The sequence below is a fragment of the Epinephelus moara genome, chromosome 8 (genome assembly GCF_006386435.1).
Source record: "Epinephelus moara isolate mb chromosome 8, YSFRI_EMoa_1.0, whole genome shotgun sequence".
Taxonomy (NCBI): domain Eukaryota; kingdom Metazoa; phylum Chordata; class Actinopteri; order Perciformes; family Serranidae; genus Epinephelus; species Epinephelus moara.
The window spans coordinates 37,098,078-37,113,840 of NC_065513.1; the positions used below are offsets into that span (position 1 = coordinate 37,098,078).

Here is a 15,763-nt window from a genome sequence, read left to right on the forward strand (position 1 = left end):
CCATTGCTAACTGGGACAATGTAAAAGAACAGAGCCATCGTTAATGTCATTAGTAGGCTAACACCTGTGCTTTTCCTTCTGTGGCCTTATTCTGACCGTAGGTGTTTAATAATAGGGATTTTGACTTATGATGGTAGAAAATTACACAGGTGCAGTGTGTCACATTCAGGGCTTTGCCTGCTGTCTCACTGGCGAGACTTAGTGGGACATTTAGTGGAACAGAGTCATCATAAATGTTATTAATTGGAGGTCTTCTTGTGCTGTAAGAGTCAAACTGTCTGCTGTGAAAAAAAGACGATAAACATTTAAAAATACACTTAAAAATACATCTATTCTCAATAAAATTGATCTCGTAGCATGATGTTATCCAGTTTTAGTATTGATAATGACCAGTTCTCAATGCAGTTGATAAGATGGGTGTACTATTAGGTAGATGGCTAGGTTACTGAGGAGGAAGTGGGTATACTCTCCTTTATTTTCCAGTGGCTTTTTGGCTGATAGAACGATAAAGTGTAAACAGCCAAAGAGGTGGTTACACCCCATAAACCTGTGTATACTCTCCACTATACCACTGCTTATATTGCCATACAAAGGCAAAATGTTGCAACTACATAATTACATAAAACTGAGTTAAAGGTGAACTTCACCCATGGTGGTGGGGTCAGAGAGAGTCAAAAATCTTAGCAAACATGAACAACTCTCAAAAAACTCAAAAATTAGAGTGCTTAAACTCAAATTTGTGATGTCATAGGGCAGTGGTACCCAACTGGTCCAGCCACGGGGTCCAGATTTCTCCTTAGTCATTAGTTTCAAGGTCCACACAGTTATATATTCAGCTTCATACTTGTGTTTGGCCATGTCACAAGCTAGTTTGCTGTCTCTGTTAAGCAGCTGTCTGCTAATCATTCACTGTACAGCAAGAAATGGCACTTCAAAATAAAAGCTATGCCCCAGAAATTCAGTGTATGTCAAAATACAGTGTGTTTTTTACAATCATGACACGTTCCCGAGTCACTTGCAGTCCATTCAGAATGGACCTGCGACCCACCAGTTGGAAACCACTATAATAGACTAGCCGTCAGTCTGCACAGGAAGTCACGGAAACACTTGCATCCTGTTAGATCTGATTTTGATTAACTGAAATGTTATCAGACCCATATGTGAGTTTGTTCACAGTCTCCAATTGTTTTAATTATGAATGACTAGCCTATTAAAATGCTTCACAGGTGTAATTTCTGTCCATGGTTCAACCTCCACTTACATGAATTCTCATGTTTGCTGCTTTGTATAGCCGAAATCTGCTGAGCAGATCTGTCACCCTCAACTACATAAATACATTAAAAGCATTAGCATAATAGTCAATATGAGAAAGGGTTTTGAGTGAGTACTTAATGCTTTCAGATAAAACTGAATGTTTTTCTAAAGTGAAACCAGCATGTTTTTAGTGCCATAAAATCGCTTATGCTATTGTGTGCCACCCTGTCATATTTATAGTATTTTTGTCACTTAAAAGATATTAAAGATGATGCAGTGAGTCCGTCAGCCACAGTAGTACAGAATGAGCCATAATTGTTACACACACATGTTCAGTGTAGATAATATGGCAAAATAAAAGAACAGGGAAAGCGTGACAGAAAAGTTGGACCTTTTTTTTAATGAATAGCCAGAGGTTATATTAATGATTTAATTAATTACTTACTGAGCCGGTAAATGGATTTAACCATTTAAAAACAAACATGACTGTCCCGTATTATCTAACCAGCTGTCCCATTCGACCTGGACATGTCATTGGTTTGTTTGAAGGTCAGGCACGTGCATAGATAGACTCCAGGTAGTGCTCAAGCACCTGCCCTCTGACTACATAAGTGTCCTCTTTTGCAAGACATTTATTTTTTGTTTCTTTTTCTAATTCAATATTCTAGTTTTTATTTGATATTTTAAGTTTCAAATTTGGCCCATGGCATCATTTCGCCATCAAAAGCATGTTGTAATGCCTGACAATAGCATCTGAGTTTTAATTTCGCCAGTTTGCAAGAGGCCTGCCCCTCACTCATCACGTCCGTTGTCACAGTCACCACAATTAATGCACTTAAATCAAATTTTGTTTTCCTTTACATAAATCAAGACATTTCTGTCATAAATTGATGCAGAAACATTCACCAGAATGCATGAAATGAAGTGTTGGAGGCTCAAAACTTCCCAGACTCCCAGACCTCCCCACTCGATACGTGTCCTTCACAAACTTTAAACAAAATGACGCCCTTGTTTGCATCACTCCAAAAATGTCTCTGCACAGGACTGTCAAAGGTCCAAAGTTTATTTTACTTGGCGGCGTGGTGATGCAGTGCATAGCATTGTCACCTCACAGCAAGCAGGTCGCTAGTTTGAACTCATGTGTCCGTGGGTTTTTTCTGGGTACTCCGGCTTCCTCCCACAATCCAAAGACATGCAGGTTAATTGGTGACTCTAAATTGTCTGTAGGTGTGAATGTGAGTGTGAATGGTTGTCTGTCTCTATGTGTCAGCCCTGTGATAGTCTGGTGACCTGTCCAGGGTGTACCCCGCCTCTTGCCAAATGTCAGCTGGGATAGGCTCCTGCCCCCTGTGACCCCCAACAGGATAAGCGGTTATGTAAAAATGAATGAACATATTTTCTTTATAGAAATATAGCAGAGAACTATAACAAGTCCTAAAAGTAACATTTAAGGTACCCTTAAGAGTTTGAGGTGGTTTTCTTAGTAGTCTACCAAATATTGTCCCAAATTGCCTGACTTTAGATTCTATGCTCCATCCATCCATCCATCCATCCATCAAAGCATCCCAGACGTCCCTCTCCCCAGCAGCGCTTTCCAGCTCCTCCTGGGGGACCCCATGGCGTTCCCAGGCCAGATGAGATATGTAATCCTTCCAGCGTGTTCTGGGTCTGCCCCGGGGCCTCCTACCAGTGGGACGTGCCTGGAACACCTCTAACAGGAGGCGCCCAGGAGCATCCTGACCAGATGCCCAAACCACCTTTCAACACAAAGGAGCAGCAGCTCTACTCCGAGCTCCCTTTCAACACAAAGGAGCAGCAGCTCTACTCCGAGCTCCTCACCCTCGAAGCCAAGCCACCCCATGGAGGAAACTCATTTCGGCCACTTGTATCTACAATCTCATTCTTCCCGTCACTACCCAGAGCTCATGACCGTAGGTGAGGGTTGGGATGTAGATGGACCAGTAAATCCTATGGTCATTTTTTTTTAAATTAGTCATCATGAAATGTCCAGCTTAAAATAAAGCATTACAATCTCTTTAATATTTTCACTTGTAGATATGAATAGTGGTTGGTCTGTCATGATGATACCATGCCTCTGTATCGCACTAACTAGTCAGACTTTCATCCACCTGTTGAAATGCTTCACATTAAAGTGGTTGAAATCACAATCTGCATATAATTAGCTGTCAAGTTGCGACCACAGACTTTATTTATTATTTACTAACCAAACAAGAGGCTGAAATGTTAACAGCTTCATGAGGCTGTATAATCTCAGCTGATTTACAGCATTATATTGAACACAAAAGTAGGAGGGGTGTCCACATACTTTTGGCCACATAATAGTGTAACTTTCACTTCCTTGTGGGCGGAGCTTTCTTAGCCGTTGCCATGAGAGACGGAGGTTGCGGGGCAACAACGCGTGGAGTTTGTAGAAATGTTTGAATACTTTAACGCAGTTTATTCAGTAAAATTATTTGTCAGTGTTTCTGTGCAACTTTAGTCGACTTCTTGACAATACGCTCATCATGATTAATCGAAATTCTACGCTGTATTCGAGTCGTTTGGTGTGTGCGCGGAGCAGCAACGTCACTGGACGTCCGGGTCTGAAGGAGCCGCACTCCCTGGAGACTCATCCCCGCCGACAGCTGCAGGTGAGCCGGCGTGGCTGCCTGGAGGCACCGCGGAGACCGAGTGAGCCCCCCAGACTTCCCTCCCATCTTGAGACTAAACCAGTGATCCTGCGCAGTGTGAGACAACAACACGTGTGGAAGGTATTTCCGCTGTTAGTTATTATTCATTACAGTTTGTTTTGTTTGTCTTTGTGTGTATAAAAGGGAACGTCAGACTGTATAATATCTTCTCTCAGATGACTTCCCCCACCACCACCACCCCTGTAAACACATCATCATCAAATCATTTTGATGCTTTGAATCAGGATTAACTTCAAAGATGGCTGGCAGTTTATTTATCTCACCCAAAATAAAAAAGGCTCATTTGAAGCAACCCAAACTCTCTCTCTGTCTCTGCTATCTTTTTTTGTGATTTCTGATTCATCCCATCGCATCTGGCAGCTGTTAAAGATTAGAAAGTCTTCATCGTCCCTCCTGCCTTTCCTCCCTTGAACTGCTAATGCCCCTCTCAAGTGATATTTTCATATCTGTCTGTGTATATGTGTGTGATCCTTTTCATTTCATGGCAGCGCTTCTATCTCTCATTCATCAGTAACCCCAGCTGCCCCCCATCCTCTGAACAGAGCTGTCCAATCCAAGACCTTTTTAAATGCTCGCTGACCGCCCTCAAGCACATTGAGTGTGTCACAAATGAAATTTTCTAGCCCAGATGAAAACGCATCTTGGACGTGCAGTCAAAGGATGGGAAACACACCCATGGCTCAGTTTATTTTTACCATCCTCAGCGTGTGATTTGAGTTTGAGAGGATCTCAGAGATAGTTTTGAAGGCCCGGTGGGCTCTGCAGAGTCAGTTTTCATAATCAGCAACACAGATGCTGCGTCTGATCCCCCCAAAGCCTGTTCCCACTAACAAATGCATTTGAAGTAAGACATTGCCAATTGTGCGATGATTACAGTCACCTATGCTCAGGGGAGGGCTCGGCGGTGGCAAGTCACATCGACTCATGAGGCTTCAAACAGCCCGCCACAGATCCACGGGATATTAGCGGCTAATGCATCAAGGGGGATGAAGTGTCAAATGGCTGGTTTGTTCCCGTGGACACTGCATTCATCATAGTTATTGTGAGGCTGGCTCAGTTGCAGAGGCTGGCCGGCGAATAGAGAGACGTGGTCCATAACAAAACTGACACATCAGAATGGAGTGGCTTATCTATGAAAATACATTTTGGGAAAGCAGTTTTACAAGTTATCGCAGCCAGCAATGAGTCAGAAATAATACGGAGCGGTGCTTGAACCTCAATGTAACATAAAACGATGGTATTGGCCGAAGAAATGTACTTGCTGAATTGGTTAAGCCTTGCCTGTTGCCAATCCATTGTCTCTATGACTACAGTGAACAAGAATCGGCCGGTATACACTGTAAATCACCAAGGAGGGAAAACAAGGCAATCTCATTGTCTGCAGTTTCCTGCTCTGTGTTATTACATTTACAATGCTTTTGATTCAGCTCTCTGTGGTGCTGTTAAGACAAATGCAATACTAACAACATTGTTTGGTGTGTGTGTTCCTCCTGGGTGTTGATGGAAACACACAGGCTGCTGAAAGAACAGTTTTCCTGTTACATGTATGTATTGGAGCATGCACCTCCTGTGTGTGCACATACAGTATTCATACGCTGAGGTCTCTGTTCTCTGTGTCCACCGACGTGGCAGAGAGGCAACAACAGTGTCCCGGTTTGACTCGAAAGAGATTTGCAGCAAATGAGCTCATCCATCAGCAGAAGCGTGTGGGGACAAGGGGATGATGAGGAGAAGGAGGGTGAGGAGGAAGATGAAGAGAGACGGTGGGGCGGAGCAGGGGCCGAGCAGAGACAGGGATCGCTCAGAGAGGAGCCTCGCTGTGAAATATGACGGCCGTGGCATTTCCATGCTCTCTGGCACCTTCTTTTGTCCTTTGGATGTTGCAGCTCGAAGACCTGAGCTCAGCTTGGTCCTTGTCCAGTTCAGCTGCCGCTTTGCCATAAATCTAAAAAAGTCATGACATTTAGGGGAGTAGCACTTTTAACTGCATTAACCACCAGCGATTCAGCATTTACTCTCTGGAACTCCATTTTTTAACCCTTTGACATGCAGTTTTTTTCCTCCTTTTCCCTAACGTAATAGTTGGGAAAATAATCCTGTCTGGCACTTTCAAATTCTGTACTCAACTTTTCATTAAAGATATATCGCATTGACAGTGATTTAAATAGTCAAACCACAAGATAAGATTTCATTGTTTTTATGGCTGCACCATCATTAAATGGAGATATCCTCGATGGCTTGTCCACCATTTTAGACACATGTCCCCCCAAAATTCAGCCTGCCATAGTTGGTATTGTCAACATTGAGATCCCAAGTTCTGTAAGTTCGAACAGCGTTTTGCTGCACAGCTTGACTTTCTACCAAGTGACCTGCTGAATGGTCAGTATAGGTTAAGAGGTTGATTTTCCATGGCTACGAAAGCATGTGAACCAGTGAGTGAAAAGTGACTCTGTGAACAAAACAAAGAAGGCTCAAGACTGATTGGGAACAATAGACGATCTTTGGCTTGCTTTTAGTCATTGATCTGTGGTCAGACTTTGAGTGGTGGCTTGATTTAAAGTTGTGCCAGCTGTCATCATTAAGGGAGAAACACTCTCTTGGGGGCAGACGTTTCGATTTTGAAGTCGAAATAGCATGATTGGTGATGTTAAAGTAAATTCTGCAGATGTGCTGAAGACAGAAGCATTTTATTTAACTTGCCAGTACTTTGTGTACCAAAAAACAAGGCTGACATCTAACCTGGGGTCTACCCCTCACTCCCCTAGGCACTGTTCCTATAGAGTGCTCCAGGAATTATGTTTGCGATGCGGAAGTTAGCTTTGCCCTGGTTCCCTCTTCAAAAAGCTCATGGGGTTTTTTCATTGGATTTCACTAATGAAGAAAACTCTGTCTGTGTGTGTGTGTGTGTGTCTGTGTGTCTGTTCCACGTTTTTCTCCTCACTGACTTGGTCAATCCATGTGAAATTTGGCACAGTGGTAGAGGGTCATGGGAGGATGCGAATGAAGCAATATTACATCAATTGGCCAAAGGGGGCGCTATAGCAACCGATTGAAATTGCAAACTTTGAATGGGCATATCCCATGCCCCGTATGTCGTAGAGACATGAAACTTTGCACAGAGATGCCATGAGGAACACATTGGCCTCAAGAACCCATAACTTCCGGTTATATAGATTTTCCACCATTTTGAATATTTTGAAAAACACTTAAAATCAATCTCTTCCTAGGAAGTTTGAGCGATCTGCATGAAACTGGGTGAACATAATCTAGGGACCAATATCTAAAGTTCCCTCTTGGCAAAAGTTGGAAAACTTGATAAAACTGAGCTTCTATAAGGCAATGAATATTGCGGAGGGCGTGGCTCATCACATAAAGGTGTATAACATCTCAAGGGTTTCACCCATCACCACGCAACTTTGTAGGCATATGACCACACATAATCTGAGGGGACCCCTCCATTATTGACCCCATCAAACAAAATGGGGGCGCTAGAGAGCTAATTTCTTATCTAGGCCTAACCACCATATCGATTTTTACTAAACTTGTAGAACAGGACGCCTCAAGGTGACTGGAGAAATTTACCTCTAATTGGCAACTGGGTGGCGTTATAACAACAGACAAATGCTTAAAAATGGCTAAAATGCGACCGATCGCTGTGGCTGCAATCGTACTATCAAATTCACAAACACTCTGTCTGAATACATTGCTCTTCTTAATGGGTTCAGTTGACTATTTAATCTGCAATTTCCTATGACCTGTATCCCAAACACACACCATGTGAAACTGCACGTGGGCAACTGTGCACTCAATGGGTATGGACTAGTTTTAGATTATTGCAGAAATAAGCTCTGTGGTAAACAAATGTTTATGATACTTGCATGTTTTGTTCAGCATGATAATCTTCACAGATGATCACTTCATTCATGATATTTAAAGCCTAAATGCATTCACCAGAAGTAAAAAGCTAACCTTCAGCTATAAACAAACTACACCGCCATCGTATGACTCAAAGAAGCCCCAACAACTAGGCTGTAAAGCTTTGTCTGGTGCAGCTCAGCTCATTTAGCCACTTGTTAGCAATCACCTTTTTAGGACACATAGAAGCTTCAAAGTTCACAAGTGGGGTATTTACTGACGTATTTTATGTCGTAGAACAAAACGTGAAAGCCTCTTAAGCTCGTGTTAACTACAGACTTTATTTCAGGCATCTAACTGAAAGCATTCAAAAAACCCACTGACTTTGAGACGAGGGAACTGTGAGTGGTAAAATGCTAGCTCATTTCCAGGTTCTAAGACTCATTCCTGGGGCACTACATAGGGCTAGGGTTATGAGTGTAACCTAATTAGCTAATAACATGTGCCTTTGCCTTTGTAATGCTCAGTCACTACATTAAGCAGCTAACTACGTAGCAGGACATGCTGATTAAAGCTGATGTTAGAGCAGATCAACAGCTGTATTGAGCGTCTACTGCTGGCTTAAGGCCCGAACATACTCGGGCGTACTATAAGCGGAGCGGACTCCGCGAAGAAGGTCCGCAGTCATTCGGGCTTTCATAGTCGAGCTCACTTCCGCGTTGTAGTTTCCTGTAAAATGTCCGAGCAGTCACTGGTGCGCGGAGCGGAGTCCGCGCGGTCGTACGCACAGGGCTTGCGGACGTCCGCTTTGAGTCCGCGCGGACCTCCACGGAGTCTGTTCCGCGTACGTTCCGCCCGAGTATGTTCAGGCCTTTACTTAGCACCACTGAGCTAGCTAACATTACAACTCAGCCGAGAAAGACGGCTTGTGCTGTCACAGGCAAGTGCCTCTGCCCAGGTCATGATTTCTGGAAAGAGACATTGCTGTTGAGTTTTTCAAATGTATTTTTTTGGCGCTTTGTGCACCACAAGCTGAGTGCAATCTAGTTCTGTTATATTGGAGAGAAGGCAGACATCTCTATTGCTAATATCTCTAGCACTCTGCTACTCACACGAAAACAATCTAGGCTCAAAAACAGCACCGCAGAAAAGAGTAAAAATATGTATGTTTTATTTTTAGGTTGAACTCTCCCTTTAAGGATTTTTATCGTATGATTTCTTGTTAAATGCCTCCATATGTTTTTAAAAGTTTGAAACCATGTTGGAAATTACTCACTTTGAAATGTTATCCCTTGGTTTTAATGTGTTTTGTAAATGCCTAAATAAGTAAAATGAATAATCTGAAGATAGAAAATCCTCATGAATATCCGGTCCGAGCTAATGCCCCTTTGCCTGCACTGTGATGATCTATTCATAGGCGACTACAGATGACCCACCGAAGATAGTCGGCCAATCCATTAACAGCAGCCCTCCAGATTCCACAGGAGGAAGTAAGGTGTGACTGTTAATCATTAAGCCCACATTTATACTCCTCTCACACCCTGTTATCTAATTTATATTGTAGAAAACATCAGTTTATCTTGCAAGGGGAGGTTTTTTTACTCATTGCAGTTAATTACGTGGAGATTAATTGCCCGATTATCTGTCATTTCCATAAGCGATGTCATATTAGAGTCACGATCTTTACTCTTGGCCCGCTGCCCAATTTGCCTCTGCAGAGGTCACATGGGGATGCGGCAGAGTCTTTCATGGGTGAAAAAGTGCTCTGAGCTCCAGAGGTACTCAGAAGACTAAAAGATAATGGCTGCTTGTCCTTTTGTTTTTATGTCTTTGTTTTTATCCACTTTCTTTTTAGAGTTTGCCAGTTTGCCGTACCCAAGCTGGAAAAAGAGCAGATATCGTTTCCCTGAGGAAGCATCTGGGCCACGCCAGGTGAGACTCACATCTGTGGGTGTTTTAGCAAATATGGAGCAAATGAATCCCTTCTGTTGATATGAATATGTGGTGTCTATCTGCTTTTCCTCCTGAAACAGATGAGGACTGCAATAGCCGCAGCTATTTATGGAAAAAGTCACATTTAACAATAACATTGCTCATGAAAAAAAAAAAATCTGCAACAGTTTGCTCACTGCAGGTATGCTCAGCTTTCAGTGCGTCTGTGTCCTGCAGGCAGTGGAGTCCTGGCACTGAAAAAGCTGTGGCATTTGGTCCAGCGTGTGTGTTGTGAGTGTGTGTGCAACCCCATAACCCCACCACAGGGTGTAGAGACAACATCCTCTGGGGGCAGCCAAGGGTACTTCCAACCGGCTGACATTTCTGACAGCCTCTGATAGAGCCCAGAGTGCTGAATTATTCATACAGGTGTTATGGGGTTGCCATTTTCACAGGAGATACTAACCCCCAGATGAATTGTGGCTGTTTATCCCTGCAAGTGAATACAGTAGTAATGATTTGGGGCTGTGATGCCTTTTAGGCCAAATGGCAGCCCATTGTCTGTCAGCTCACATGTTGAAAGCTCATACATCTCACTGCTTCTCTGGCCACAGCAGACCTCTTAGACTTAATCAGCCGGGTTTTGTTTTTCAGCTCGGGCAGTTGGGTGGAAACATTTGATACATAGTGGTCTGTTTTTCAGCAATTCTGCATTTCATAATGGGTGTCGTGATGCAGTGGTTCTCAACCAGGGGTCCGGAGAGCACCTTGAGGGTGCTCAAGGGGGTCTGCAGAAAATTCATTAATTAATTAATTCACTACAAAATTAAGTTTCAATTCCTCCATGTTATCTTCTGAACTGTAGTTGACAACCGCAGGTCTTAATCATATCCAACAGCCAATATCTTTGAGGATGGAGGCCCCTGAAGTGAAATCTGATCCCACTGGGAGCTGTGATCTAATGGGTAAAATTTAGGTGTCCCTCAGGAGTGTCCACAAGCTCACCTGGTAGCACAGGTGCCTCATGTACAAAGGTGATGTCGTTGCTGAGAGGTTGTGGGTTTGATTCCAACCCATGTCAACCCCTCTTTCTCTCTCCCCTTTTCCCTGTTAAGCTTTCCTGTATAATAAAGGGAAAATGCCAAAACATAATCTTTGAATTTAGGGGTCCAACACATGAAAAAGACTTAGATGACCTGAGAGACCTTGTTCAAAACCCAGGGTGGGAGAGCCCTTCTGTGCGAGGTTTGCATGTTCTCCCTGTGTCAGCGTGGGTTTTCTCCAGGTACTCCGGCTTCCTCCCACAGTCCAAAGACATGCAGGTTAATTGGTGACTCTAAATTGTCCGTAGGTGTGAATGTGAGCATGAATGGTTGTCTGTCTCTATGTGTCAGTCCTGTGATAGTCTGGTGATGTCTACCAGTGAGATTTGTGCATCTACCTCACTATGATGAAAATGAATGGAATACAATTTAATTTGCTCCATGACAGACAAAACTGCAATTAGAAAAACTAAAAACAGCAGTGTTTTGCTTTTGTTATGTAGAGGGGTCTCATTTATAAACACAGCGTATGCACAAAACGAGGCCTGAAAGATGTTTATGCCACTTCCCACGCAAAAGTTGTGATCTATAAAAACAGACTTGATGGGAGAAACTGTGACCCATGCTTACGAACATTTTGGAGACGGGAAATTGGCGACGCTGGTGAGATAGAAACCTGATTGGAGAAATTTTCAGCTTTTGTCCGTATGTACATTTTTAGTATGGATCTGTTCCACATGTTGGGATTTATGCTTTTTTTTCCTTGCTGAGAGTGAGACGAGAAGATTGTAGAGTGTGAAGGTAGAGCCAGTGGGTGATTAGCCTAGCTTAGCAAAAAGAAAGGAAGCAGCCAAGAAATAGTCACTTTTTTCTATTAACATTATCAAAGGTGTGCTGCTGGGTCTAAAATCAGTTTCGTTTAACATTCTTTTCTGTAGGGCTGTACCCGACTCAGAGTTATGTTTTGTTGTTGAATCAGATTTTGCTGTTCAATGCGAATATATTTCCAAGAACAGTTTGAGCGGGACGTTCGATCTGACAGTGACATTCATGTAATATAGACTACTTAACAAGCTAACTACGCTAATGATGGACTGGAAATGTGCAAAAATATTTTTCGACAACACTAGATATGAAACGAAAACCACAGATTGTATCGCATTAAGTTGCTGTTAGCTGTAAATTCACCACTTCTAAGCAGAAGGCAGAAGTTAAAGTTAACTCTGGGGCTTACAGTGCAAATCTTCTCCTCTAGTAATGCGCAGGACATTGTTTTTTAAAATCCGCAGCAGCTTGTTATGTGAGCCAATCCACCCTGCCTGACTTGTAAACAAACGTGACCTGCAAACTGTTGCTTAAATTTTCCAGTAATGACCATCACCAACAACAACCTACTTGCTGCTGGCTATATTGTTTGTCATTTTTAGCAAATATCTCAATATAAAATGTGTTTTCTGTTTTAATATGAACAAATGTTGGAAGACAGCAGGTACTCATCCATCTTTTACATGGTTAAATCTTAAGTATGATCTTAAATGGATTCAGGAAGGACAGAGAGGCAGTTGCTTGCTATTAGGACATAGTGTTAGGTCTACATGTTTGCAGTGGGGAATATTTTTATGACCAAAAATGTAAATAGCTGCTTGCTGTGTGAGAAAGACAAAGCGAAGGGAAGAGAAAGTGTCAGTTGAATTTATGTAAGTTATCAGTAACTTCATCAAAATGCTACTTTTTGACTTTATCACCTGCCTGCCAAACCTGAGATATTGTCTAACAAGCTTTCCCGAATCTCTGGGCGGGCTGTGGGTCAACCTGCACATTACTACTCTCCTGCTCCTGCAGCTGCCTCTGTGTCGGCAGCTGCCTGTAGAGAAGAGCGTAGTGAAAGCGAGGAGCGCTCACTCTGCAGCTAAATCTCAGGTCCAAAACGTCCCCAGAAGTACACTGCATACTGACTGACCCAAAAACCCAAACCCAAAGACTCTCAGTTGACTGAGGGGTCGCCGACCAAATCTTAAATCTCCTACTTTCAGGGGGCAACCCGACTTGTTTGTTTGACATGTGTTGATCATAAAGTTATATATCAAGACTGCACATCTATATTAGTTCTCAAGCTATATAACTTCGAAAATTTAATACTTGCATAACCATGACATTAAACTAATTGCAAACAAAGTTTTGAAAACTGGATGATTCAAACACAACTTTTCCCTTTTTCTCCTCTCTGAGAGCTGCTAAGTGCAATAACACTTTAAGACATCCAGATATAGAAAGTAATATATCATTTGTCAAGATCTTCATTAATTCAATTCATGTCAACAGGAGAATGAAAGAGTGGTGTGGGAGGGAAAAACAATCATTGGAGCTCTGTGATTAAAGATGGAATTCAGAGAAAAGATCACAATTCTCAGATAAAAGCAAAAAAAATAAATCAGAAAAATGGGACGACAATATTACATAGTGTCAAATAATGTATTTCAAATGGCCCTAATCCTCCTCTGTAGGACGGGGATTTGTCACATAATTTAGGTAATCCCCAAAACCTAGACAGAGCTGTAATAATTGTCTCCATTTAAAGATGAGGTGGAAATTAGGACACACATTTAAAGATTATCACTTGAATTTGATAGGTTCCTGCATCACAACTGTAATGTTATTTACAAGTGTACATAGCCATTTTGGATCTTACCAAATCTTCATTCACCATAAGCATGCAGTCACTGGTGTCTGTCTCAATATGGAGGTAAACTGTGATGCTCCATGAAATTGTGTGGTGTGCAGATACCATGAGAGTCCAGTCTGGTTTTGTATTTCTTGCTGTTTCTTTCCCGTTTTGTCTCAGTAGACACCACAAAGCCTAATCAGCGTTTTGGCTCTTACCCTTGCCTGTGGCGCTCTGTCATTTATGACTGCGCCAGCTTGTGTTGTCGTGGTCTGCCATTTGTCTCTGGCGATGTTGACATGAAACATCCCACGCTGTCTTGTCAACACTACCGCGAGTCCTGTTTCTCGTCACGTCGTAGCTGACGGATAATACCTCCCGAGTAGCATTCTTCTGCTAGACTTGTTATTGGGATTTAATTATCAAATGTCTTCGAACTTGTTGACATCATATGGGAGTCAGTGGAACTTGAAAAACTCACAAATGGGAATTTATCATGATGTGAGAGTGGAGCCGGTGAGTAGACTCAGAGTGGAGACACAACATCTTAGTTGGTCTAATCACTAAAGATTCCTCACCTACCACAAACCCTATTTCTTTTGTTGCCTGGCAACAAGCTGCCACCCAAGGGCTCCCATGATCTGATCTGTTAAAAAGTGTCCCCCACCACCTCCACCCTCCCCCAGAGCACAAATGTCTAAATTTTTTACATTGCAATCAATATTTAACCACCGATCAAGCCTCCCATCCAAGCATTGTCATGTTTAATGAGCTTTTCAAGCCCGGCTCTGATTTGTGGTCATGATTCACTCTCACAAAGAAGAGTAACTTGTTATTGACTGGAAGGACAGGCGGGCGGTGATGAGAAAAGGCATAATGGGGTTTCACTTCAGAGCTTCTTGGCTTTCAAACACAAAAGTTTCATTGTGTGTTTACGTATTGACGATGCATTGCTTCTTCTCAATGCCTTTTATTTTCTTGTCACACCAAATGCTGCAGCCTGTCATTGACTCGGCAGCTTTCTTCTGTCTGCTTCTCTCTCCCTCTCCCTCTCCCCCCCCTCCCTCCCTCTTCAGCGTATTATTGTTCAGCTTTCATGTTACATTCAGACACGACCGGTGCTGTTGTCACAAACATTTGTGCATGTGGGGCATCAAACACAAGCAGAGAGACACCCACTTGCCTACGCATTAGAAGATATTAATCAATTTGAGAGAAAGAAAAAAAACATTAGCTGAACTAAAGTGAAAGAGTCACTTTAGCACAAAGAACTAACAAAATTAGTCACGTCTGAGGCAAGGTCACTGAGCCACCTCCCACACTCTTGGCAGCCGGCAGCTACTCCAGGGAAAAACTTTTTGCACATTTGAAGCTACGAGTCATTAGCGATGCTGATAGAAACACACTTTAATTAAGACTGCTGCATTTTGGACTTAGATGTCACATCTGAAGATTAATAAGTAATATCAGGGGTGTGGTGGTATGCAAATAGAACAGACATGCCTCCGAGCTAAACTGGTGCACTCGGTGTATCACTGAACAGAGCCAAATTAGCATGCTGGAACACAAGTGCTCTGTGCCCCCCTCCTAGGCTGAAGTGCTTGGCTCTACTTGTGGGCGAAATATTACCAGCCAGCTGCTCGCTAGATAACAAATAAGAACTGGAGCAGCAGAGGGTTGGAACATATGCAGGCGTTTGTGCCTTTGCTTGTGTGGTTTCACCCTTGCAAACAAAACTAGCTCGTCTGTAAAGGAAAGGTCACGAGAATATTGTAAGGTCACTGCGGCTCTGACCCTCGCTCGTCTTCATGTTGATCAGGAAATTGAAGCTGCATCTTATTATATTTATTTATTTTGTGCACAACTGTGTTAGCTGAATGAAGTTGAACAAGTCTAATGAATACTTTTTCCTCCTCCATAATACATTTGCAAACTTTAAATAATTTTTTCAGGCTTGCTCTGGCTCATAGAGCATGAGCACTAGAGTCCTTCTCTGGTTAAACCAGCTGATCGCACATTGCACTTGCACGTTAATGTTTCTCCTGCTCTGCCCACAGACCTTACATGACAAAAAAATTCTGCTCTAGGCTTATCTAGGCTTATACAAACTAGTCCATACCCATTGGTAGCTTTGTCACCTTCTACCTATGCCAATCCTCAATGCCTATGTGCAGTTTCACATAGATTGACCACGTCAGTGAGTAGAAAAACGTGGGACAGACAGAACGACTGACTGACGGAATGACACACTGACAGTTTCCGTGATTATGTACAGCATACCATACCATGACTTAGTCATACCAAAC

At 42.7% G+C, this 15,763-nt stretch overlaps 1 protein-coding gene across 5 annotated transcripts in view; it reads left to right on the forward strand.

Annotated features, from left to right (window-relative positions):
• Window positions 1-3,696: 3,696 nt before the first annotated feature.
• Window positions 3,697-15,763, forward strand: part of LOC126394781 (coiled-coil domain-containing protein 60-like) — a 68,394-nt gene continuing 56,327 nt past the window's right edge. For all 5 annotated transcript variants that reach the window (XM_050051856.1, XM_050051857.1, XM_050051855.1 and 2 more), the window contains exons 1-2: window positions 3,697-4,025; window positions 9,676-9,752. In XM_050051856.1, coding sequence (XP_049907813.1) covers window positions 3,780-4,025; window positions 9,676-9,752 — 323 coding nt within the window. In that variant the 5' untranslated portion in view covers window positions 3,697-3,779. The remainder of the gene's footprint in view (window positions 4,026-9,675; window positions 9,753-15,763) is intronic.